We start from the raw sequence: 25,178 nt of genomic DNA on the forward strand, positions 1-25,178 counted from the left end.
GAGGCAGAATTTTAAAAGATGTTCCTCCCCCCAAGATTCTTCTTCCTGGTCATTCAATCAAGGACAACCTAGGCACTGCTCTGAAGGGACTTTGCAGATGAAATTAAGATTATGGCCCTGATCGGTTTGGCTCAGTGGATAGAGCGTCAGCCTGGGGACTGAAGGGTCCCGGGTTTGATTCCAGTCAAGGGCATGTACCTTGTTTGCGGGCACATCCCCAGTAGGGGGTGTGCAGGAGGCAGCTAATTGATGTTTCTTTCTCATCAATGTTTCTGACTCTCTATTCCTCTCCCTTCCTCTCTGTAAAAAATCAATAAAATATATTTAGAAAATAAAAGATTATGGACTTTAAGACAGGGAGGTTATCCTGGATTACCTGGGTAAACCCAATGTCATCATTTGAGACCTTAAAAACAATGTGGTGCCCTAGCTGGCTTTGCTCAGTGGATAGAGCATCGGATTTCGGACTGAAGGGTCCCGGGTTCGATTCCAGTCAAGGGCACATGCCTGGGTTTCGGGCTTGATCCCCAGTGGGGGATGTGCAGGAGGCAGCCGATCAATGATTCTCTCTCATCATTGATGTTTCTATCTCTCCCTCTCCCTTTCTGCAATCAATAAAAAGATATTAAAACACACACACACACATACACACACACACACATACACACCTACACACCCCATGTGGTGAAAGAAAGGTGATGCGAATGGGAGGTCAGAGGGATTCCATGTGTGCAGAGGACTTGACCTGCCATTACTAGCTTTGAAGATGGAGAAAGGGGGCCACAAGACAAGAAATGCAGGGGGCCTCTAGAAGCTGAAGAACCGCCCCCCCCCCCCCCCCCCCCCCGCCCCTTCCAAAGCCAGCAAGGAAATGGCAGATGCGTGAAACTGCGCTCGGCCCAAACCTGAAAGGGTTTCTCCCCCGGAGCCTCCAGGGGGAGCCCAGGCAGTCCTGCCACTTGACCGGAGCAGTTCTAGATTAGAGGAGACTAAGGCGACACCATAACCAAACGCACCCGGTGGCCCTTCTTGACGTTGCTGGGTACCGTGCGGAACAGTTTTCCGGAATATTGTTGAGACAACCGAGGAAACTTGCATTTGGCCCATGTGGTTGCTAATACTTTATCAGTTTTAAATTTCCTGAGTGTGATAGTTGTGATTTTGCGGGAGAATGCTCTTGTTCTTGGGAGATACATGCTCAAGGACTTAGGGACAATGTGTCATCATTACTATGTATGTAACTAGGGCTAAAGCAAATGTGTAAAAATGTTAAGTGGGTGAGTCTAGATGGAGCATATACGTATATGTATTGAATTATTTGCAACTTTTCTGGAAAAAAATAAAGTTTTTCAAAATAAAAAGTTGGCGGGGGGGAAAAAAAATCTCTTTGGATATGGAGTGGATTTGCGATGAGTAGGAGGGAAGCGGGAAGCCCAGACGGGGCGCTATTGCTGCGGTCAGGATGGCAGCGGGGATAAAGCACCCCCCACCCCCCAGCGAGCCCTGGGAAGGAAACCCGAGTGACGAAAGCTGATTATTAACTATAGTTCCCACAACTTCTCCCTCGTAAAACGAACTTCTGTGGGGAAGGGGGTGCGGCTTTCTCGCCGCTGGCCAATTTGATCGGGATCAATTACTCGCTCAAGCCACTAGCTTGCGCCTGCGCAGAAGGAGCTGTGCCCCCCCCCATAGGAAGAGTCCACATCTACAGCGCTAGTAGGGGGAGACGGCACCCTAAAGTTCTATGTTCTCCCATAGCAGGGTATAGCCTACATACTGGTAACAATATTCCTAGAGTAGTTAATTTTTTCTGACTTTATTCCTTAAAACTAGTTTTTAATTGATCATATGGGTGAGTTACACAAAAATGTTTGTTTGCTGCTCCCCCACGCCGATGCGTGCGCCAGACCACCCGGGCCGGGAAGAGGAAGCGGAAGTGGTGGTAGCTCGGGGAGCGTGCACCTGAGTCGGTGGTGCAGAGCCCTGGACGCTAGCCATGGAGGGGTCTAACGAGCCGGCTCTGGATGCTAAGGCCAAGGTAAGTCCCGGGCTAGAGGCAGCTGGGGAGGCGGTCCTCTGGTGCGAGAAAGGTCCTTCCCTGAATTGTTTTTTCTGCTTCCGTTTCAGGTCACCAACCAGGTGAGTGGCAGGCCCGCCCGGTCCTCGCTGGCCTCCGCGGGTAAGGGGCGGGCCGCAGCTGGCCCGCCTTCGGCCTTGGGAACCGGGCCGATGCGCCGTGAACCTTCCCCAGCTTCCCCCGCAGTCCAAGGCCTGTGTCCGCAAGCCGGTCACCTTCGTCCCCCCACCCTGCGTTGCCCCGCACTGCCCCTTCCTCTTTGCACCTGAGATGGTAGCCACTGCCTGCTGCCATCGCCCTTTAGCCTCCCCACCCAGCCCAGCCGAAAGAGTTCAGACCAAGTATTCTTGTTGATTAGGTCCCAGTTATTCGAAATCAGTTACACAGTACTTTTTAATATTTTTATTGCCTTGTAGGGAGAGGGGAAGGGAGATAGAGAGGAACATCGATAAGATTGAAACATCCAGCTGAGAGCTCTCCATCGGCTGCCTCCCGCACGCCCTCTACTGGGGATTGAGCCGCAACCCCTGCATGTGTCGTGACCTGTAATCTAACCAGCAGCATCTTGGTGCATGGTTCTATCTATGCTCAACCACTGAGCACGCGGGGCTAGGTACACAATATTTCAGGATGATTATTGAGGGAATAAATTACAAAAATTTACAAAGATAGAACCGCAAACATTTTCTTAGTCTTAAAGACTAGTTATTTTGAGAATGGAGAGTATACCTCTTTAATCTTACAATGTGTGTACAGGGTGTCCCCCAAAAATGTAAACACAGTTTAAGAGCTGATAGCTCCAATTTTTGTTGTTGTTGTTGTTTTGTTAATCCTCACCCGGGGATATTTTTCCATTGATTCCATTGGATGGGAGGGGGAGAGACACAGAGAGAGAAACATTGATGTGAAAGAGATACATGGATTGATTGCCCCCCCCCCCCCCCCAATATATACCCCCTGATCAGAGCCAGGGCTGGAGCCTGTAGCCGAGGTTCGTGCCCTTGACCAGAATCTAACTCGGGACCCTTTAGTCCGCAGGCTGATTCTCTATCTATTGAGCCATACTGGCTAGGGTTGATAGCTGAATTTTGAAAATGAAATGTATTTTAATAAACACTGCCTTTATAATTGTTCAAAGTGTGTGTATGCATTTTTTGGGGACACCTTATATATTTATACTCAAATAAGAATTTGAATTCTTAGCTGTATCTTAATCCTGCTTCTTTGTTACAAGTGTTCTTGTTCTATTTTAGCTAATACACTGTTTTTAGACAAATAACTTATAACACACTTCCCAGAAGAGTACTAAAACGATATTGTTTTAGGTCAGGAGTCACCCAGATCCATACAAAATACTATAAGAGATGAAATGAGAAAGAATGAGAACACAAGGGGCTGAGAGATGACTATTGACTGCTTTGTGTCATTTGTCTCCAATTGATCTTGCTGTTTGTTGTTTTTGAGGATTCCTGGGTGGTAGGGAGGACTCCGAGGGACAGTAATCAACACTCTTGTCTGGCTTTGCTCAGAGTTACTGGGTTAGTGCACTTGGATTCAGTCTTTCATAACTCATTTTATCCATTCACTTACACTAAATCACCTTGATTTGAGTAAGATATCTTGAAACGGAATCATACTAGATTATAAGGTTTTAAAAATTGAACCTTTTTATTGGGAGGGGAGTGCTGTTTTATAAAACAACACAAATTTATTATCAACGTTCTGGAGGTCAGGAATCTAAAGTTAGTGTCGTAGGACTAACAAGGTTTTGGCAGGGCTGTGGAACCTCTGGAGGCTCTTGGGGAGAATGTGTTTTCTTGCCTTTCCAGCTTGAGGCTGCTCACAGTCCTTGGCTTGTGAGTTCGACCTCCATGTTCAAAGCACATCATTCTAACGTCTGCTTCTGTTGTCGCTTCTCTTTCTGCTGCTATCACCGTTGTGTTACCTTCTCTGACTCGGACTCTCCTGCCTCCCTGTTATAAGGACTTTGTGATTACATTGGGCCCACATGGATAATCCAGGAAACACTTCACCTCAGGATTCTTAATTTAGTCATATCTACAAAGTCTGAGATTCAAACTCCTGTCTGTCTGACTTTAGAATCTGTGCTTATTGAATTTAACAAACCGTGGTGCTATATTGCCCAGCACTAGAGGTCTAAGAGTATCTGTTACTTCACATTCTGATATTTAGAATCATTTTTGAAGTAATTCATGACTCTTAGATAGATGTCTAACTAGAACTCTTCGTAGATGAATGATTGTTCCTATTGCTGCCACATTTTATTTTCTTGCCAGTTTTATAGTATAAATGAAAAGAAATATGTTGTATTGACACAATACCTAGTGCCATTTTCCCTCTTCTGATATATAAGAAATAATGACTTAAATTTTGTACAGTGTATATGGTGCTTCATAAATGTGTGACTGTTTTTGTTCTATGTATTGTGTTGGATGTCCCAGCTCCCCTCAAGGCATTTATAGTACAGTGAATGGGGGAGAGAAACACCCACAGATGACTGGTGTACACAGCAACATGTTCTAAGTGCTAGGGTAAAAGAAGTGACACAGAACATTCATAGAAAGGCTGAGTAAACCAGGAAAGACTTCGCAGAATGGGTAGAATATGAGAGGAGTTTTGAATTTTAAGATGTTTGAGAGTTGAATGCCAAGAGGCATGAACAGCATGAGGAAAGCTGTAAAGGTTGAAAGTTACTGTAAAGAAGGGATGCAGTGTGAGTACAAGTGGGAAAGCTCTTCAGGATTTCCATGACATGACTTTAGTGCTAGGTGAATGGTTGGTAACTAGCTCTTGGGGCAGCAGACTTTACAGGTTTGGACCAGTTGTATTAGAATTTGTTTATAAGCACTGTTTGGAGTCTGTACTCTGGATTGGAGCCGAGAAAGACTATAGAGAAGAAACTAATTCGGAGACTTCAGTGAAATTCAAGGCAAGATTTTAAAAATGGGCTTAAAGTAGGTTTGTAACAGTGAGATTGGGAAGACGGGAATAAATGTGAGTGGCATTGACTGAAATGAAATCTTGAGTACCTAGCAATTCATACATGTTTTGAGTAAGAGGGAGAGAAAAATCAAAGTTGACTACAGTTCAAATGTGAGTCACTAGGAAAGTAGGGGCCATCAGTAGAAATGAAATGAGGATGAAAAACATTTTTGAGGAAAGGTGATATGTTTGGCGTTGCTGGGGCACTAGTAGTGAATGTGTTTAATGGGAAAGATTTTTTTTTTTGTATTATTTTTACTGGGTGTATTAACATCTAAGAGGTAACTGGTTACCTGTAATATTTTTTCGTTATTTGTATTTGCTAAAATTTCTATAAACTAATGTAGTTCAGATTATATAGTTATGAGAATACATTTTTGGTAAATCATAGATCATAATAAGCTTATTGATAAAGTTATTTTCTGCCAGTTGCTCTATTTTAGTTATCTATTGCTGCACAACAAACTACCCAAAATTTAGTTGATTGAAACAACTATTATTTCTTAGGACTCTGTGGGTTAACTGGGTTTAGCTGAGTTGTAGTTTCTACTCCCTAACGTTTCAGCTACAGCTTTAGTCACCTAGGAGCCTAATTGGGCTGGAAGTCAAGAGGACTCACATGGCTCAGTGATGGCCTTGGCTGAGAGCTCAGCTGGAGCTGGTAATGGGAGTGACTTGGTTCTCCTTCACATGGCTGTGCACATCATGGTGGCTGGGTTCCAAAAGGCAGTCCCAAGAGCCAGCGTTCCACGAAGAAGGAGGCAGACACTTCCGATTCTCCTAAGGCCCATGCTTGAGGATTCCAGAAAGTCTCTGCTGCCATATTCTGCTGGGACAGCTCGGGTTCTTGTAGAGGGAAAATAAGCTCTTTTAAAAAAAAAACCACATGCTTTTATTGATTTCAGAGAGGAAGGGAGAGGGAGAGAGAAATAGGAAGATCAATGATGAGAATGAATCAGTGATGGGCTGTCTCCTGCATGCCCCCTAATGGGAATTGAGCCTGATCCATAATTGAACTGATAGCCTCTTGGTTCATGGGTCGATGGCTCAACCACTGAGCCACACCGGCCAGCTAAGCTCCATTTCTTGATGTGAGGAGCATCATGTACATATACCAATTTTTAGAAGCTATCTTTGGAGACTAACAGAGGTTCTAAACATATTAACTCAATAAATATTTATTAGAACATTCACTTTGTATCAGGTATTATTCAGTATATTCAGTACTAAACTAGGTTGATAATGCTCCTGCTCTCTTGAAGGTTGTATTTCCTTTGGGAGACAATTGATAAATAAACATGATAATTCCAGGTGATGATAAGTGCTATTAGGAAAATAAAGCAAAGTATGGAGAAAGGTGCCATTAAACAAGATAAGGGAAGCTGGTGACTTAGCAGATGTTTACCTGAGCTAGAGCCAGTATGAATTCTCAAGTAGAAATTGCTAATCACTCATGCCTTAATCAGTTTCCACATATATGTTAATACAAGTCTAACACAGTACTGTCCAATAGAACTTTTTGCAATGATGGAAATGTTCTATATTGGCACTGTCCACTGTGGTAGCACTAGCCTCATGTGACAGTTGAGCACTTGATATATAGCTAGTGCAACTGAGGAACTGAATTGTTTATTCTATTTTTTAATTTGGCTAATGGCTACTGTTGGACAGCTCAGGTCTACCATGTAGAAGATGCTAAACATTCTTGTCCCAATCTACTTTCTTGACCTATTAGAACTTAGTTTAATTCCAAATAGTAATCATGTTGCAGCTAGGTATAATAAAAAGTGTGTGGAGTATGGAATCAGGCAAATTTGGTGTAGAATACCAGCTCTGCTAGTTTTGTGTCCTTGGATGAGTTGTTTAATCAGTCATTTCCTCATAGCACTTTTGAGAGAGATTAATGTGTGCAGAACACTTAACATTCTTTCCATTTGAAAACATCGATTTAAAAGGAAGAGAACATAAAAATATCTATTTTGTGACTCTAGCTATAAAAATTACAGATAAAGACTTGAAATGGGGGAACAGAAATAAGAAAATAGTTTTCAGGATAGAGCTGTGAATGATTATTTTTCTAATTTTCTCCTGGGTTGTGTTTTGAAAAATAAAAATGAAATTTAAACAGAAATGGTCTTTAGCAATTTTATCTTCATCAATTTTACCTTTTACTCTACATTTGCTTTCTGATTATTTTTCTTCTGTGTATTCATTTTACTTCAAGATGTTTTTTCCCCCTACTAACTTTTTTCTTTGTAAATTATTTTCTTCATTCTCTAAGAATTTTAAGGCTACATTACTTCATTCTTAATATTCTCCATAGTGATAAGTGTGCTCTGTTTTGATTTTTTTTTAAATATCCCATGCACTTAATTTTTATTTAAGGCTAAACTACACTTTTTAGAAGGTTTGCGTTTAATTTTCATTTAAGTGTTCAGTTTAGAATTTGGGAGATTCTCATCCCATAAACCTAACCCCAGCTTTCTTTAACCCATGACTACGAACTTGGCACAATTAAGTGTCTGAATGGCAGCTCTCCTCATTTTCTCACCTGCTTGTTTCACCATTGTAATGGTCAGCGGATTCCACCATTGTGTTCCTTAATTGCTTTTCTGCTTGAGATGATTCAGAGTTTTATTTCAGGCTTTGAGAGTCACATAAGCAGTGTTTTACTCTACCATTTTACTATGGACAATAAAAAATGGAACTTCTTACACCAAGGAGTTGTATAGGATGAATAAGCTTAAAATGGATCTAGTTATATTTTTGGACATCACCATTGAACTGATATAAAATATCTGTCTCTAATCATGAACCCCCTTGAATAGTGTTCTTGGATTTTTAGCCACTTATTGAACATGTTTATTTAGATGTTCCTTCTCACTTCTTGGTAATACCTTTGTACCTAAAATATATAAAGTCCTGGTTGATACATGATATCAGAATTCTCCCAGTCATCTGGGATCACATTTTTATAGTTGTTTTTCTTTGATATCTCCCATAACTGTGTAGATAATCATCAGTACCTAGTGATTCATTCTTCAGAGGTTCAGCTCAATCCTACCTGTCACCACCTTCGTTCAGGCATTTAAAACTTTATACTTGGATTATTGTATTTTGCTGCCACCAGATGAATATTTTTTAATCAGTACACTATTTTATATCATTCTCTGTGAATCCCTATTGCCTACAGGAAAAGTTTAAATGACTTATATGATAGATTGTTTTCCATAATAAGATAGAGTATCTGAGAGTATTTTGGAAACCTCTGAAAACTCATATAATTTGTAAAGAATTAGTGGCCTTTTGATCACCTTTCTTGGCTTTATTTTCCAAACTTCCTTATAAAAGCCTTCCAGTTTAAGACAGGTAAATATGTTCTTCCTTAACCAGATTTATTTTTCTTTTTATCTCTGGTTGGTTCAGCTTAATATTTATTAGGCACTTATTCTTTGGTAGGCGTGTATTTACGGAATATATAAATAAGGCACATTTCCCTCTCAATTTCAGTTCTTTTTATTCTTCAAACTGAGTTTAAAGTTATCCCTTCTATAGCGTTTTCTCTTGATCAGCCAGGCCTACAATAACTTTCTCTTTTCAACCAGGAACTCACTGACTTATATCCCACTCTGCTATATGTGCAAAATAGCATATATACAAAACATATAGACAAGTTAATGAATTATTTTAATTTTTCCAGTTTTATTGAGATATAATTGACATAGAGCACTGTATATAAGTTTAAAGTACACCACATAATGACTCCACATACAGATATTGTGAAATGATCACCACAATAAATTTAGTTAACCTTCATCTCATAAAGTTATAAAAAAAAGAGTAATTTAAATTTGAGTATCTGTGTTACTACAATCAAAACTCAAGAAATGGAACATTACCAGTCCTGGAAGTCTAACCACATGGCCCTTGGCAATCAAACCTCTTCCTTCCTTCCTGTCCTTTTGTGATAATCATATTGTCGCTTCTCATAGTTTTGCCATCTAGTTTTGCATTCCTAAGCTATTATATTTCCCGTTTCTCAAGTTAAGTGAATTCATCACATAATTTTACTCATTTCAGCATTTTTGGTGTTAAGTGTAGCTGAAGTTCATTAATTTTCATTGGTGCATTTCATTGTCCATTCTAATACTGATGTACATTTGAGTTATTTATAATTTACGGCTATAATGAATAAAGCTACCAGAAACATTCTGATATCCTGTGTACACATGCACAAGTTTTTCTAGGTTGTATTCGTAGTTGAATCTCTGGATCCCAGGGCGTGCATAATTTCAGCTTTCCTAGGTAAAGCCATTTTTTCAAAAGATTGGCCCAATTTAGAATCCCATCAACAGCGTATGATACACCTTTTTTCCTAATACTTAGAATTGTCAGACTTAAAATTTTGCCATTTTGGTACGTGTGTAGTGGTATTTCATTGTGGTTTAAAATTGCATTTCCCTGTTTCCCTTTTATATGTTTATTCATTGGTAATTCTTTTGTTATATACCTACTATCCTTTTTCTATTTTTGTGTGGGATGCTTTTATTTAAAATGTACCTATACAATCTTTTTACTTATTAAATACATTAACCTTTTATGAACACCAACCTGACCTTAATGCTGTAGCTGATTGGTCCAAAGCAGTTAAGGAAATTTTGGTTCTCACACCAATCCCACCTTTTAAAAAGAAATTTATTAACAAGCAAAGCTTTTACACAGTAAGCATTAATTTGGTAGCAAAAGGTATCTGTCAGTAGACAAGTATTTTTTTTGTGAGTGCCTGCTAATTCATCCACTCATGGCCATATATTTTATTTATTTACTTTTAATTTTTAACATATTTTTATTGATTTCAGAGAAGAAAGGAGAGGGAGAGAGAGAGAAACATCAATGATGAGAGAGAATCATTATTGAGCCAGAAACCTGGGCATGTGCCCTGAGCTGGAATTGAACCATGACCTGGTTCATAGGTCAATGCTCAACCACTGAGCCACACTGGTTGAGCCAGGGTCATATATTTTAGAGTCATTATTAAGAGCTGCATTTATCCAACCTTGTTTTATGCCATAGCAACACTGAACAATCATTGACAGGAATTAGCTAAAAAGTACTGAGGCAGCCAGTAGTCAATAAGCATGTAATCTTTGGAGTCAAACAAACTTTGGTCCAAGTTCTGATTCTAGAAATATGTGACCTTGTGCACATTATCCAGGCTATCTAAAATTCAGTTGTGTGTCATCTGCAAAATGGAAATAATAGCCTAGAATGTTATGATGATTCAGTAAGGCATTTAAACATTTAAATTGCATAGCACATCACCTGGCAGGTGTCCATTAACAATGGTGATGAAATTTAAAACCACCTATCACCCAGTATTTATGCTAATGCAAGGTTTCAGGTTGAGGATCATGGTGAGGAAAGAAACTGGAACAGTTCCCATGTGTGCCTCAGTCAAATAGGAAAAGGGTATATAACTCATTCTCCATTTTAGAACTTTTAGGTTATGGAATGGGGGAAGGCATATATAATAGAAAAGAGGTAAGAGACACCAGAGCATTTGGAGGCCCCTTAAATGCAGAAACAAAATTAAAGGAAAACTAGTACTGCCACATCTTCCTTCTACTTTCAGTACACACCTGTGGAGATTTTTTTGTTTTTCCTTTTGTGATTATGATAGTATTTTTTATTTTTTATTTTTATTTCAGAGAGGGAGAGAGATAGACACATCAGTGATGAGAGAGAATCACTGATTGGCTGCCTCCTGCACGCCCACTACTTGGGGTTGGGGGGATCTAGCCCGCAATCCAGACATGTGCCCTTGGCAGGAATTGAACCTGGGACCCTTTAGTCCGCAGGCGGAGGCTCTATCCACTGAGCCAAACCGACTAGGGCACAGTATTGTTTTCTAACTCTGCCTATATCCCTTATTGCCTCTCCATTTTCATTTGGTGGTTGTGCCTCCAGCAATATTAGGATAAAGATATTTTCTTTAACTATGATTGACAAAAGTTGAATGTGAGAGCAGTAAAATTAAATAAATATCTGAATTCAGAGCAATATTATTACCAATGTATTGTTTTGTACTGTTTCATTACAGCTTGTAGATTTTCAGTGGAAACTGGGTATGGCTGTGAGCTCAGACAGTTGCAGATCACTTAAGTATCCTTATGTTGCAGTGATGCTAAAAGTGGCAGATCATTCAGGCCAAGTAAAGACCAAGTCTTTTGAAATGACAATTCCACAGTTTCAGGTTTGTGATTTAATTCAGTCAATTGTAGCTCATTGTTCTGTCATTGCTGCTTAACATTATGTATAAAATCTTTCTTAAGGGGGGATATTAATTGTTTTTATTTACAATTGTTTTGATGTGCTTTCTGTTTATTAGTATACAAGATCTGAATTTGTTTTCTCTGGGAATTTGATACATTGTTTCCAATGTAATATGCTGACTGTGTGTACTGTAACATTTGATCACTTTCACAGTAGTCTTCTGTAATATATTTAGAAAGTTTTCACTTTCTCTGGCAGGATATTTACTTTGCTTTTAACTGTTTTATTCTTTTTAAGTTTAATATTTGAGAATGATGAGCTAAATGAATCTTATTTTTAATAGTGTTAACCTTGAATCTTCTGACTAATAATGTTTATAAAAAGCAGATCAGAACACTAATACTTGCTGATTAGTTCTGTTAGCTAGAGATTTGAGTATCTGAATTGTTTATATTTGGAGTCCTATTAGTCATATTAGCATTCTACCTGTTTTCTATAAGGAAGGAAGAAAAAGGAGGGTAGATGAGAAATTACATTTTTTTTAAAATGTACATGCAGGGAAATGTGTTGTCATTAACTACTTTAACTGGTCTTAGGGTTTTGTTTTTGTTTTTTTTTTTTCAAGCTGAGTGAACAGATAAGAATCCTCACAGCAGTTAGTACTCCTAAGAAAACGCTCTCATAAGCCACTTTTGAGTTTTTCTTTTACTTTTCCCCTCAGATTTATTAAGGTATAATTGACAAATAAAAATTGTATATATCAAAGGTGTACAAAGCGGTATTTTGGTTATATGCACATTGTGAAATGATTACCACAATCAAGCTAATTAAACTATGTCACCTCACTTTATGTGTGTCTGTATGGTGAGAACACTTAAGATCTGCTCTCCTGGCAAATTTCAAGCATATAACACATTATTATTAACTGTAGTCACCATGATGTACATTATGTCTCCAAAACTTACTCATCTGATACCTGAAAGTTTGTAATTTGACAAACATTTCCACATTTTCCCCACTCCCCAGTCCTGATAACCAGTCTACTCTCCGTTACTATGAGTTCCACTTTTTTAGATTGCATATATAAATGAGAGCAGGCGATATTTGTCTTTCTGTGTCTTCTGGCTTGTAGGTTCATTCATGTTGTCAAAATATCAGGATTTCCTTCTTTCTAAGGGTGAATAGTATCCTGTTGTGAATGTATGTATATGTATTTATATATCATATGTATAAATATTTTTATATTGTATATGTTTTTATATATCACATTTTCTTTATCCCTTCATCTGTCAGCACACACTTAGGTTGCTTCTATACCTTGGTTATGGTGAATAAAGCTGTAATGAACATAGGAGTGCAGATATGTCTTTGAGATAGTGATTTTATTTCCTTTGGAACAGAAGTGGGGTTGCTGGATCATATGGTAGCTCTATTTTACAAATTACATTTTAAGGTTTTTTCCTCCTTTTGATTTCTTTCTTTTAAAACTGATATCTCTGCTTTAAAACGAAAAAGAATGGTCACAGATTCAGCATTAATAATGCTAATTAATATCTTAAAGGAATTAGGACTTCATTAAAAAGGAAATAAATATAGTATATTGTGATTTGTGAGTAGCCTTCAACTGAATATAAGAACCCCTTCAATTTCAAAAGAGAATATAGATTTCAGTTCTTTTTATAATTCAGAATCTTATTCTTATTTTTCTGTGTAGCCTTTATATGCTCTGATTCCACCTGCAGAATTTTTTTTTTCTCATAGGAAAAACACACACAAATGGGGCAACTCTTTTAAAGTTAGTTTTTACTTGGCTTAACATCTAATGAGGAAAATAGAGCCTGTTAGTCAAATTACAGGACTGAAACCTTGGCAACATTCTTTGAGCTTTCAATTTATATCTTTTTTTGTAGCTGAAATTTTGACCTTGACTTTTACAGAGAGAAGGGAAAGGGAATGAAAGAGAGAGAGAAACATTGAAATGGGTGTGAAACATCAATCTGCTGCCTCCTGCACAAACCTTCCTACCAGGATCCAGGCCCACAACCCAGGCATGTACCCTGACTGGGAATTGAACAGGCAACCTATTGGTGCATAGACTGGGCCCAGCCAACTGAAGTTTTCCTATATAAAACCCTAATATGCAAATCAGCCTAACGGTGGAGTGACAGGCCACTATGATGAACACTGACCACCAGGGGGCAGACACTCAACGCAGGAATTGCCTCCAGCCAGCAGGCCCCAACTGGCAGTTGTTGGGGTCCCCTGATGGCCCTGCAAATTGGCCCTGATCACTGGCCAGGCCTAGGGACCCTACCGGTGAACGAATTCTGTGCACCGGGGCTCTAGTCTATATAATAAAGGCCTAAGTGACCATTACGGTAGAACAACCAGAACGACTGGTTGCTATGATGTGCACTGACCACCAGGGGGCAGACGCTCAACTCAGGAGCTGCTTCCTGGTGGTCAGTGCACTCCCACAGGGGGAGTGCTGATCAGCCAGAAGCCAGGTGCACGGCTGGCAAGTGCAGCAGCAGTGGCAGGAGCCTCTCTCGCCTCCACTGCATGCGGGCTGTAAGGAGCAAGGGGTCCTGGACTGCAAGAACCCCGGACTGCGAGAGGGATGTCCAACTGCCAGCTTAGGCCTGATCTCCCCTGAGGGGTCTCGGACTGTGAGAGGGCATGAATTTCGTGCACCGGGCCTCTAGTTGGTATATATTTTGAAAGAAATAGTCACATCCTTCTCATTCCATAATCAATTTACATGTAAATTAAAACAAAATACACTCTTAAGTACCAGTAGAGAGTTAAAACTAAAAAAGAAGGAAAAGGCAAATGTGTAAATCATTTTTGCTGAGGTTAAATTTTAAATTTGCCTCCCTACTTCCTGGCAGGTTGAAGAGAAGGAAGACAGAATATGTTTGATCCCTTTCTTATCTGAATTTGAAAAAAGAAGATGACTTCTACAGGAGAACTATCAGACTAGCTCAATTTTTAAATGAAAGAAAAATAAGCTTCTACCATTTAAGCCATTGTCAATGTTGGGTCTCTCATATTGCAATTGAATCCATATCTGAAACAAAACAGCCCCTATCACCCTGAAATGCAGTCTTTCACTAGATGTAAAGTGATTTGAGGCTTGGGAACCAACCTGTCATTTTTTGTTATTTTTATCTTCAGTGTCTAAGACAGTGCTGGCTAGTTAATGAACCTTTCTGGTGTGATCTCAAAAGAACTTTCTTGTATACTTTTTGAAAAGTTTAGTTATGTGCTAGTTATCCAACTCTGCAATATTTTTGCTTATAGTACCAAGTTATGCCTCTTTTTTTTCTCAGAGTAACCTTCAATAATAGTTCAGAATATCACATTCAAATATAATCTTAATGTTATATAGCCTCTGGTGGTCAGATATTATTACCTCTGAAAGCAAAATTAACATTATTTTTCTCCTTTCCAGAATTTCTACAGACAGTTCAAGGAAATTGCTGCAATTATTGAAACTGTGTGAAAACTGATTACTTGGTTGGTAAATTGCTACCATCGTTCTAAAATCATGGACTTCACGTTCTGCACTATAACTGTATGAGGATCAGATGACTTTATTGAAAGAAAATTGTACTTTTATTTTTCAATTTTTTTAATAATAAAAAAATTTAGACAAACAGGAATTAGATAAGTGATCAGTGCACTTATAGATGTGAATGTACTAAAAGCCACTGAATTTGTTATCAGCAGAAGTGGAGTTCTTGGGGTGCCATGGGGAAAACAATTTTCTGAGGCCCACTCGGGAGGATGGGGTTTCATGGAAAACTTTACTGATGATGTAAAATTCAGGGGATTCTCCTCCAAGGTCCCATCCACCATGGAAAAAGTCCAGTCATATCTTCAGCAGGGTCAGGGTTAAGGCCACTGCCCAGTTTCCACTCCATATGAAAATCCAGTCCAGTCCAGCATCTGGCTAGCTTAGCTCGTGTTCCCAGCTGCACTCCATTGTGTGTGGGGTCTGCACTGCCCTGAGCCCTGTGGCTATGGAGAGGAAATAGGTGTGTGCACAGGCGAGTGCAGGTCATGGAGCAAGAGACAGAGAGGGAATAAAGAGCACAAGAGAGAGGGAACTCTGTCTGAGGACTTTATCCTTCCAAGATTTTGTGTGCTTGCAGTGGCTCTGCCCTCCTAGCCAAATTATCTTTTTTTCAGGCTAGTATGACAGGCAAGCTTCTTCGCTGCATCACCCTGGCTTCACTGCACACAGGGGTGGGCAAACTTTTTGACTCGAGGGCCACAATGGGTTCTTAAACTGGACCGGAGGGCCGGAACAAAAGCATGGATGGAGTGTTTGTGTGAACTAATATAAATTCAAAGTAAACATCATTACATAAAAGGGTACGGTCTTTTTTTTCAATAGTTTTATTCATTTCAAATGGGCCGGATCCGGCCCGCGGGCCGTAGTTTGCCCACGGCTGACTGCACATGTGCCCATGTCCCCCTTTCTTCAGTCCCTTCCCCCAGTGATCTGCAGGGAATGGACCTGTGCTTCCCTGGGGAAGGTGAAGCTGTAGCTTTTTGGTGAAGCTGCCCAGATGACCATGCTTATAATATCTGGCCTCCTGTCCTTTTCCCATTATTAATATTAACTAGCTAGTTGTGATGACAACAAACCGAACACTTTAAAGGGAGAACTCAGTGGTATGTGAATTACATATCAATAAAAAATAAATAACAATGATTGAAAACATTGAGAAGGATGACATTACTTTATAAATTCAGTAACACTGTTCAATTACTATAAAAGCAATCAGTGAGAAGGGTGAGTTTGCTCTCAAACATTTGAAATCAGGTTAGGATTGACCATTGTTTCCTTACATTAGCCACGCATTCAATTATTTCTGTTATTAATTTTTATAGAAAGTTCAAATACATGCCCAGAGATAGATAAGTTTTATTCTGAGTTCTGTTTACAACTGAGTTAACCTTGTTAGGAAAGTTAACATTTTACATGATCTTTGTTGAATTGATAAACCAGTTGTTAAAGTATTTTATATGAAGCCACAGCAATCAACACATATGTCATTGCTTAGGAATGGGCAAATAGATCACTGGAATAGACTAGGTGGCCTACAAATAGATTAAGACATTTTGGACAAGGATGGTATTTCAGCTAGGTGGGAAAATGTGACTATATATAATACTAGCGCAGTTACAATATTTGCAAAAATAAATTCCCGATGAATGAATTAAATAGAAAAGATAAAAATTAAAAGTGTTAGAGAATATGTTAACTGAGGCTTGGGAAGATAGAAACCCCATAGCTTTAATGTAAAGCAAATGTATTTGAAAATAAAAATTAAACATTTATTTGTAGAAAAATAATGGGCCATATACAAAGACAAAAGACAAACACTAGGTTGATATATAAGTTAGTGCTTTAAGTATTTCACTTAGGAAGAGAGTTTAACAAGAAATTAGACATTCACTAAACTGTCAGAAAGACTGAGGAAACAAGGCAGGAGAGATGGCTGGCTTTAGAAAGTCCGGAAGTGCAGGAATTTCAGGGAAGGCCACTGCCAGCAATCGGCACAACGCAGCTCATCACCTGGAAGTCACTGTACCACGTGCTATTCTGCCATCTGTCCATGCGGGCCTCTCATTATGTGAAAGTTAAGCCAGGACCCTGCTGACACAAATTTAGCCAACTGAATTTCCGGGTTTTTAGTGCCAATAAAGGGTAGATTTCAAAAGAAGAATGGTGCTGAGTGTTTTGACTGCTGGCAGAACTAGGACTTGTGGTCTTTTTGCAAAGTGATTACACACACACACACACACACACACACTTAGAAATTTCACAGTCCAGGAATATATAATTTGCAATAAAACCACCAATATAAAGATATTTGGCAAAATTGTCAAATGCTTATCTATTACGCCTGGGCCTATAGGAAGACTGCATTTCCCAGCCTCCCTTGCAGTTAGTTTGGGATCACATGATTGGGTTGTAGCCAATCGGTTTGGGGCAGAAGTGTCTGAAGGCACATCCAGCCTTCCTCACCAATCCTTCCTTGTCATCCTCCAAGCCCTCTCCCATCCTGGCTGCTGGTACGAAGGACTGTAAAACAGCAAAAAGAAGGTGGATCCCAGAAGCACCACTGGAGGCAAACTGCAAGAACACCCTGACTTGAGCGGACAGTAATTGTGAGCGAGAAACAAACTTTTATTGTAAGCTGGTGAGCTTTCTGGATACCACAAAATATATGTATGAAGATTTTTATTGTAGTATTTCCAGTGCAAAAAGTAAAATAAAGGAAGCAGCCAAGAATACCTGTCAGGAAATGGTTAAATTTGGCATATCTATGCTATGGAATGTCATATAGCTACTAAGATTTGCCTCTGAGATATTATCAATATTGTACATATTACTGTGGCATATAAAATTTTGTAAAAATATATCCATACAGCCCAGCTGGTATGGCTCAGTGGTTGAGCATCGACCTATAACCCAGGAGGTCATGGTTCGATTCCCCGTGAGGGCACTTGCCTGGGTTGTGGGCTTGATCCCCAGTGTGGGGTATGCAGGAGGCAGCTGATCAATGATTCTCATCATTGATGTTTCTATCTCCTCCTCTCCCTTTTTCTCTGAACTAAATAGAAACATATTTTTAAAAATGCATCCATACATTTGAACACTGAATGGAAAATTAAGAGAGGCATGGAAGGAAGACTATCGGGTTAGAAGCCCTGGTGGAGATGGTATCTAGAGAAGGGAAGGAAGAATTGTTAAAACATTTTTTCTTGTTTTAAGTCCATGATGTATTCTAAAAAATATGTTATGGTTTTAAGATTTTTTAAAAATAGATTTTTAGAGAGAGAGAGACAGACATCGATATGAGAGCAGTACATTGATTGGCTTCCTCCTGCATGCCCCCTACCAGGAATCAAGTTCACACCTGGGCATGTGCCTTGACTGGGAATCGAACAGGCAACTTTTCGGTGCATGAGATGATGCCCAACCAACTGAGCCACACTGACCAGGGCTGTGCTATGGTTTTAAAAAAATACTTGGAAATACATTATTATTATTATTTTTTAAATACTTGGTTTTAAGTTGCTTTTGAAAAGCTCTTACAATTTTTTAGTGATATAATGTTTTCTTATTTCTTTTAACAAATGTGTGATGTTTATGAAACAAAATGATTTATAAAGTGCCTCCTCAAACCAGGATAGACAAACCTGAAACACATCAAACATAGGCCTTGCTGTGCTTTAAAAATGGTGGCTCCAGCTGGGTCTAATATTTTGGTTGGCACCCCTCTGAGAAACTTCATTGCTACCTCTTACCTGTTTCCTCTGCTGATCCTCCACTTTGGAAATGGATGTCCTTTTCACTTCCCGTCAGCTGGCCCACAGGTCTACTATGTAAGCCTACGTTCTTTCTTTGTCCTCTGCTAGGTAGCACACTGCTGTGAGGAGCTCAAGTCCAAGGTCTGCTGCTGCCCACCTGGGGACTGAGGTCCCACCAGCTTGACAAGGTAGCTAGCTGCTCATTCGGGCTTACCAACTGCCACCAGACGTATCCTGTTACCCACCCTCTGGGTAGGAGCACGTTACTGATTCTAAGACGAGGAGTCACGTCCCCTTTCTATTTTTTTCCATCCTGTTGAGCACCAGTTTCATTGTATACCCAGAAATCACAGGAGAAACCCTCCCACCCCCCACCCAGCCTGAGTGAAAACAACATATTTGCCTTCCCAGACTGTGCATAGGGTCTCCATCTACCACCCATCCCAGTCAATGCCTTCCAATCTCCTCCCTTTCCACATTTACAGTATTTAAGGTTATATGCAGAGGCCCAAAGTGAGCTCCTGGCTCAAACACTTCCAGTGATGGAATTAATCTGAATACATTTAAGTTGTACTTTTAAATTTATCTTTTGAATTTAAAAGACAAGCTTTTTTTCATAATATAATTTTATACTATTTTCATTGAAAATGTCTTTTTGCTTATAATGAATTTAATGAGCTTCACTAGGCAGGCCTGGGAATTAATCACTGTAATAACATTTCTGTGGGAAAATGTGTTTCAAGTTTCACACACTTGATTTAAATGTAAACTTTTGGAAAACAGCTAATTTTCAACTTGGAAAATGTATTAATGAGCTTTTTGTTTACAAAAGGAATAGATTGCCCCTGAGCATATTAAACATAACACAAGTATTTTAGTATATTCTGCTACCAAGACAGGTTAACATAAGAATCAGATTTATGTGGAAGGAAGGCAAAACAGTCATACTTATTTAAAGGGACCATCAAACCTCGAGGGGATGTAGGAGAGGGTAGGTGGTAAGGGGGAGAGATCAACCAAAGGACTTGTATGTATGCATATAAGCCTAACCAATGGACACAGACATCAAGGGGGTGAGGGCATGAGTGGGAGTGGGGGCGGGAGGGGCAATGGGATAAGGACACATATGTAATACCTTAATAAAGAAAAAAAAATAAAGGGACTGAAACTTCCAACATACTGGTGGCTTGTTTTTAGAAGTGCTTAAGCAGAACGACCTTTTATAATAATTTGTAAAGATTATTTTGTGATTTAGATTTTAAAAAATAAACTAATTTTTTAGAAGTTTTAGATGTATAAAAAAAATGAGAAGATCCTATAGAGTTCCTTCATACCTCACACTGTTTCCTGTTTAACATCTTACATCTTACATGGTACATTTGTTATAACTGACAAGCCAATAGTGATACATTAGGTTTCTTTAGTTATTCCCTAATATCCTCTGTTTCAGGATCCCATCCAGGACATCATGTTACATTTAGTAGTCATGTGACAGACCGTTCCTAAGACTTTCCTTGCTTTTGCTGACCTGACAGTTTTGAGGAGCACTGGTCAGGTATATTGTAGGATGTGCCTCAATTGGGATTTGATGGGTTTTTTTGGACTGGAGTGGTAGATATTTGGGAGGAAGTCACAGACATAAAGTTCCATTTTCTTCACATATCAAGGGTGTATTCTAGCAATATGATTTATGACTTGATGTTGACCTAGATTACCTTGCTGAGATGGTGTTTGTTAGATTTCTCCACTATAGAGTTCATTTCTTCCCCTTTTCCCATACTTTACTCTTTCGAAGGGAGTGTCTATCTGCAGTCCATACTTAAGGAGTGCTGAGTTATGTGCCCCTTCTTTAAATATATATATATATATATATATATATATATATATATATATAGAGAGAGAGAGAGAGAGAGAGAGAGAGAGAGAGAGAGAGAGAGAAAACCATCAGTAAGAGACAACCATTGATCAGCTGCTTCCTGCATGCCCCCTACTGGGGATCGAGTGCAGAATTTGGGCATATGCCCTGACCAAGAATTGAACCTGCGACCTCTAGGTGCATGGAATGATGCTCAATCAATGGAGCCACACCAGCCAGGGCAGTAGCTACATATTTTAATTGTAATTCTTATGTGAGGTATTTCTCTTCCACAATTACTAATTATATCAGTATGAACTCATGGATATTTTTATTTTATACTTGGAATTATAATTAAATCCTCTTGTTGCTCAAATCATTCCAATTTTGACCTTTGGGAGCTCTTTTATTTGGCTCCTGTGCCCCTTTAACATTGCCCCCCCTTTTTTTTATTGAGGACTTCCCTACTTTCCGTCACTTGACACTACAAGATATTCTAGGCTCATTTGTATATTTTCAGTCCTGGTCTAGAGTCAGCCATTTCTCCCAGGAGCCCTGGTTCTTTTTATTGGACAATGGTGTTAGAAAGCAAGATCTGGATGCTAGGTATGCTCTGTATTTTAGATTTTGAGATTATTAAAATTTTAGGAGTCTGATGTACAGCATGGTGACTATAATTAACAATATTGTATTATCTATTTGAAAGTTGCTAAGAGTAACTCTTACAAGTTCTAATCACTGGAAAAACAATTTATGACAGTGCAAGGTGATGGGTGTTAACTTATTGTGACAACCATTTCACCATGTATACATATATCAAATCATTATGCTGTACCTTAAACTAATACAATGTTATAAGTCAGTTATAGCTCAATAAAACTGGGGGAGGTGAGGGCACTTTGAGGTCTGAAAGGAAAAGGTCTGTTGCTGATATAGGTCAGATCACAAAATCTGGTCCATGTTTTAGGATTGGTGAGAAAGATGACATGGACTCGGTTAATGTTATTATGGCTTCAGTTTACAGTTGAACAAGCTGACAAACAGGGCAAAATAATACATGTGGGATCATGGATGCATGAAAGTGGGTGTATCTTCCTAGTGAGGTGGGCGAAGTAAGAGAGTTGATGTGGTGGCTCTCCTTTGGAAGTCATCGAGGGCTCCGGATTCTTTATGGATTCCATCTGGTGAAGAACATGGCTGCTCCAATTTCTGTCACCAAGTCTACATATCAGTCAGCAGAAGAGAGAAAGGGAATGGCAAGGGCATATTTTTCCATATAAACCTATGATTTGGGTGTTACACACTTCATTCTGCTCACAGCCCATTAGCCAGAACCTATTCATGTGGCCACCACTGCAAAGGAGACTTGAAAATGTCTGCAGCGGGGTAGTTGTGTGCTGGTTTAAGAGTTCTATTGCTATGTTACAACACTGTAACCAAAATCATAAGTTATAATTACAATAAATTGTTATATTTCTTTTTTAACTTAAATGCTTAGGGAATCCCCAAATTTCCATTAGCAATGCATTTATAAGCCATTTCTTACGGGTGCAAATTTGTAACCCTCCAATTAAGTGATTGTTTTCAAAATAGATTTGGGGATTGGAGTGCTCAAGACCACCCTTAGTTTTGGTAATTCGTTAGAATAACTCCCAGACTCTCAGCATGTAGTCATACTCATGGCTATGATTTATTACCATGAAAGGATGCAAAGCAGAAACAGCAAAGAGAAAAGGCATCTGGGGTAAAATCTGGAGTAATCCAGATGCAAGCTTCTGATTCCTCTTCCAGTGGAGTCACAGGATGTGCTTAATTCCTCAAGTAACAAGTTGTGACAAATTGTGGAAAATGCTGCCAAACAGGGAAGCTCATCAGAGACTCAACACCCAGGGTTTTTATTGGGTGTTGATCATATAGGCACCCTTTGCATGGAACATACCCGAATTTCAGTCTCCTAAAAGGAATGTGAGAGTTTGCATAAATTATATTGTTTGTACAAACAGTTTAGACAAAGTGCCAAGCATATCAGTGAATGGTGGGAACCCACCTGAATCCAAGTTCCCATATGCCAGCCAGGGGCCAACCTTTTGTACAATCAGGCCTTTTTAAGTATAAGCAATCAGGTCTACTATGTTAACTCTTTTCAGCACAGGAATAATTAAACTTAACTAAAAATTCTGGAGGTAACTTGCTATAAGCTTCTTACATGTTGCCTAAAGAAACAGTATACCTGCTTTTGTGCTATTGATATTACCGTTCATATTCATCATGGAATGAATGATGCTAGTATAAATTTAGCCCATATATTCTACTACACTGATCAAGAATTCGCTGATCAAGTATTTTAGGATTTAAGTATTAAAAGCTTAAGTTTGGCCTTGGCTGGCATGGCTCAGTTTGCTGAGTGTCGTCTTGTGCATGGGAAGGTCACCGGTTAGATTCCTGGTCAGGGCACAAACCCCGGTTGTGGGTTTGATTCCCAGGGTGCATATGGGAGGGCAGCAGTCAGTGTTTCTCTCTCCCTCTCCCTTCATCTCTAAAATCAATAAAAACACATTAAAAAATAAGCAAGTAAAAGTTTTTAAGTTTGAATAAGAAACTTATGTGCGCCATCATTTAAATGGAATTTTACTATTTCACATGTCATTCTTCAAAGGGTGTGCTGACTTTAGCAGGCCTATATTTGATAGGGGGGATATTCTAGCAGTTGATTTAACCACCATTTTATAGCACACAGACATACTAAGGATGATGGATTGCATAGCTTGATTAACTTGATCTTGATGTATGCACTTCTGGATTACAAGTGCTATAGGAGAAAGTAGCTATTAATCTTTGGCTAGTTATTATTTCAGCATATGAAGAACATTTGTTAAAGAAAAGAACTTACATGCCTTACTATGTTTCACGTTTCTGTACTAAGGGAAAGGGCAAAGGAATATTTCAGACGTGCTATTCAAGGACCGTTATTATCAAGAGCACAACTGCAGGATGCAGGGAGATTTCAGATTCTAAGCCAGGATGATTCGGGCAACAGGTTTGAGGAATTCAGACAGAAATGAGCATTCTAGCCCATAGGAGTTTGCAAAGGAATGCAGGGCCAATGGGAATCTCAGAGAAGCAGACTCTGTTCACTGTCTCCTTCCAACGCATGCCCACCCCTTCCCACCAGACACACAGTTTACTTAGTTTGAGGAATGAGGAAAGAGAGTGTTTTTCACTTGCTAAAAATGCCGCCCACTGGGGGAGAGGCACTGTTTGGAAAAACCCTTGCTTTCTGGTATAGACATTTAACTATTCATCAGTCATATACTTGGTGCCTACATTGTCCCAAGTGTACACCAAGAGTCAAGATTATTGAATGAATGAAACTGATTATGCCCTTGAGAGAGAAGATTTTGAGGTAGTGTTGTTCAAACTATAAGGTGAGTACAAATCAGCTGGGGAGCTTGCTGGTGGATGGGGGTGTAGGTGAAAGATTAACCACTTATGAATAATTGTTGGAGTTGAGTGGTGTGTATATTTGGGTTCATTATGCCACTGTATTTTTGTGTGTGAAAATTTCTATAATAAAAATTTTTTAATTCTGGTAATTTACCATGTTTTATTAAAAAATAAAAAAACTAGCATTTGTACCTTACTTTGTGCTCTCCATTATGGACTTCAGCATGCCAGCTATTGATTCAGACAGGTGGGCCTCCTGATCAATTTAGACATCAGCATCTTTTTTGGTGTCAATTTTGATGATAGGGATCACTTTTGTACCTTTGCTTTGTCTAGGAGGTCCTGATTCCTGCAAGAATAGTTAGTCATTAGGGACAATAGCAACTAGTACAAATCCTGGAGGACCAATGCTTCCAGCATTCAGTGCCTGGTTGTATCTTCAATCACTTTGCTGAGTGTCTCATTTGCTTTACTTAGGTATGTGATAAGGTCATTTCTGGCTCACTGTTGTCCATGTCCCTGAGTTCTCTCTCACAGGACTTACGAACTTGCTTGGTTCATCAAGATAGACGTCTGGAAAAAATAGATCCAGAGACATGGAAGCATGCAAGACACGGATCTCAGAAGGAAGGGGTGGGGGTGGCAGGAAGACATTAACCAAAGAACTTATATGCATACATGTATAGCCCATGGACACAGATAATAGTGCAGTGAAGGCCTGAGGAGGGCTTGGGAGGGGAATGGAAGGGGTCAATGGGGGAAACAAGGGGAACAGCTGTAATACTTTCAATAATAAAGGTAAATTAAAAAAAGATGGACATCTGAATTTCCTTCTGCTATATAAACTACATTTCATAATTTTCTATAATGTTCGGTCTTCCTGTTATTACAAGATAACCTTTCTTTTTTTATTTTCTTAAATATTCATTTATTTTCAGATAAAAATCCTATGTCTTATAGCCAGGGACGCAAGGACTTGTATATCCTTGTTGGAATAATGGTTCCCCTCTGCCTGGGAAGTCACTCTGTATAGTTAGGGGACTGGGAGGGAAGGGGTTGAAATCTGAGAAGGTAAAGGTTTTTCTTGGAACAAAGCTAGCTGTCAGTCATCACCAGACCATTATTGTGACCAGAATTCTAGAAATGGTGTACAGTTCATTTTCTATTCATTCTTCATGAAGTACACCACTCTGT

The 25,178-nt window shown here is 39.3% G+C and overlaps 1 protein-coding gene across 2 annotated transcripts; it reads left to right on the forward strand.

The window, feature by feature from the left end:
* The first annotated feature begins 1,920 nt into the window (after positions 1 to 1,920).
* Positions 1,921 to 14,945, forward strand: COMMD6 (COMM domain containing 6). 2 transcript variants are annotated; one of them, XM_081084974.1, is made up of 4 exons: positions 1,930 to 2,038; positions 2,128 to 2,139; positions 11,181 to 11,333; positions 14,808 to 14,945. In XM_081084974.1, exons 1-4 carry the CDS (start codon positions 1,997 to 1,999, stop codon positions 14,856 to 14,858), a joined length of 258 nt encoding a protein of 85 aa, XP_080941100.1. In that variant the 5' UTR covers positions 1,930 to 1,996; the 3' UTR covers positions 14,859 to 14,945. The 2 variants fall into 2 exon arrangements, with proteins under 2 accessions (XP_080941101.1, XP_080941100.1); XM_081084975.1 differs by lacking the exon at positions 2,128 to 2,139 and having other exon boundaries at positions 1,921 to 2,038.
* The last annotated feature ends 10,233 nt before the right edge of the window (positions 14,946 to 25,178 follow it).

This window comes from Myotis nattereri, assembly GCF_964212035.1.
Source record: "Myotis nattereri genome assembly, chromosome: 2".
Taxonomy (NCBI): domain Eukaryota; kingdom Metazoa; phylum Chordata; class Mammalia; order Chiroptera; family Vespertilionidae; genus Myotis; species Myotis nattereri.

Excerpts from the sequence above, each read along its gene's own strand:
- COMMD6 (XM_081084974.1), top strand. The coding sequence starts at position 1,997 with ATGGAGGGGTCTAACGAGCCGGCTCTGGATGCTAAGGCCAAG. Across the intron at positions 11,334-14,807 it reads TGACAATTCCACAGTTTCAG|AATTTCTACAGACAGTTCAA; the intron begins GTTTGTGATTTA and ends TCTCCTTTCCAG.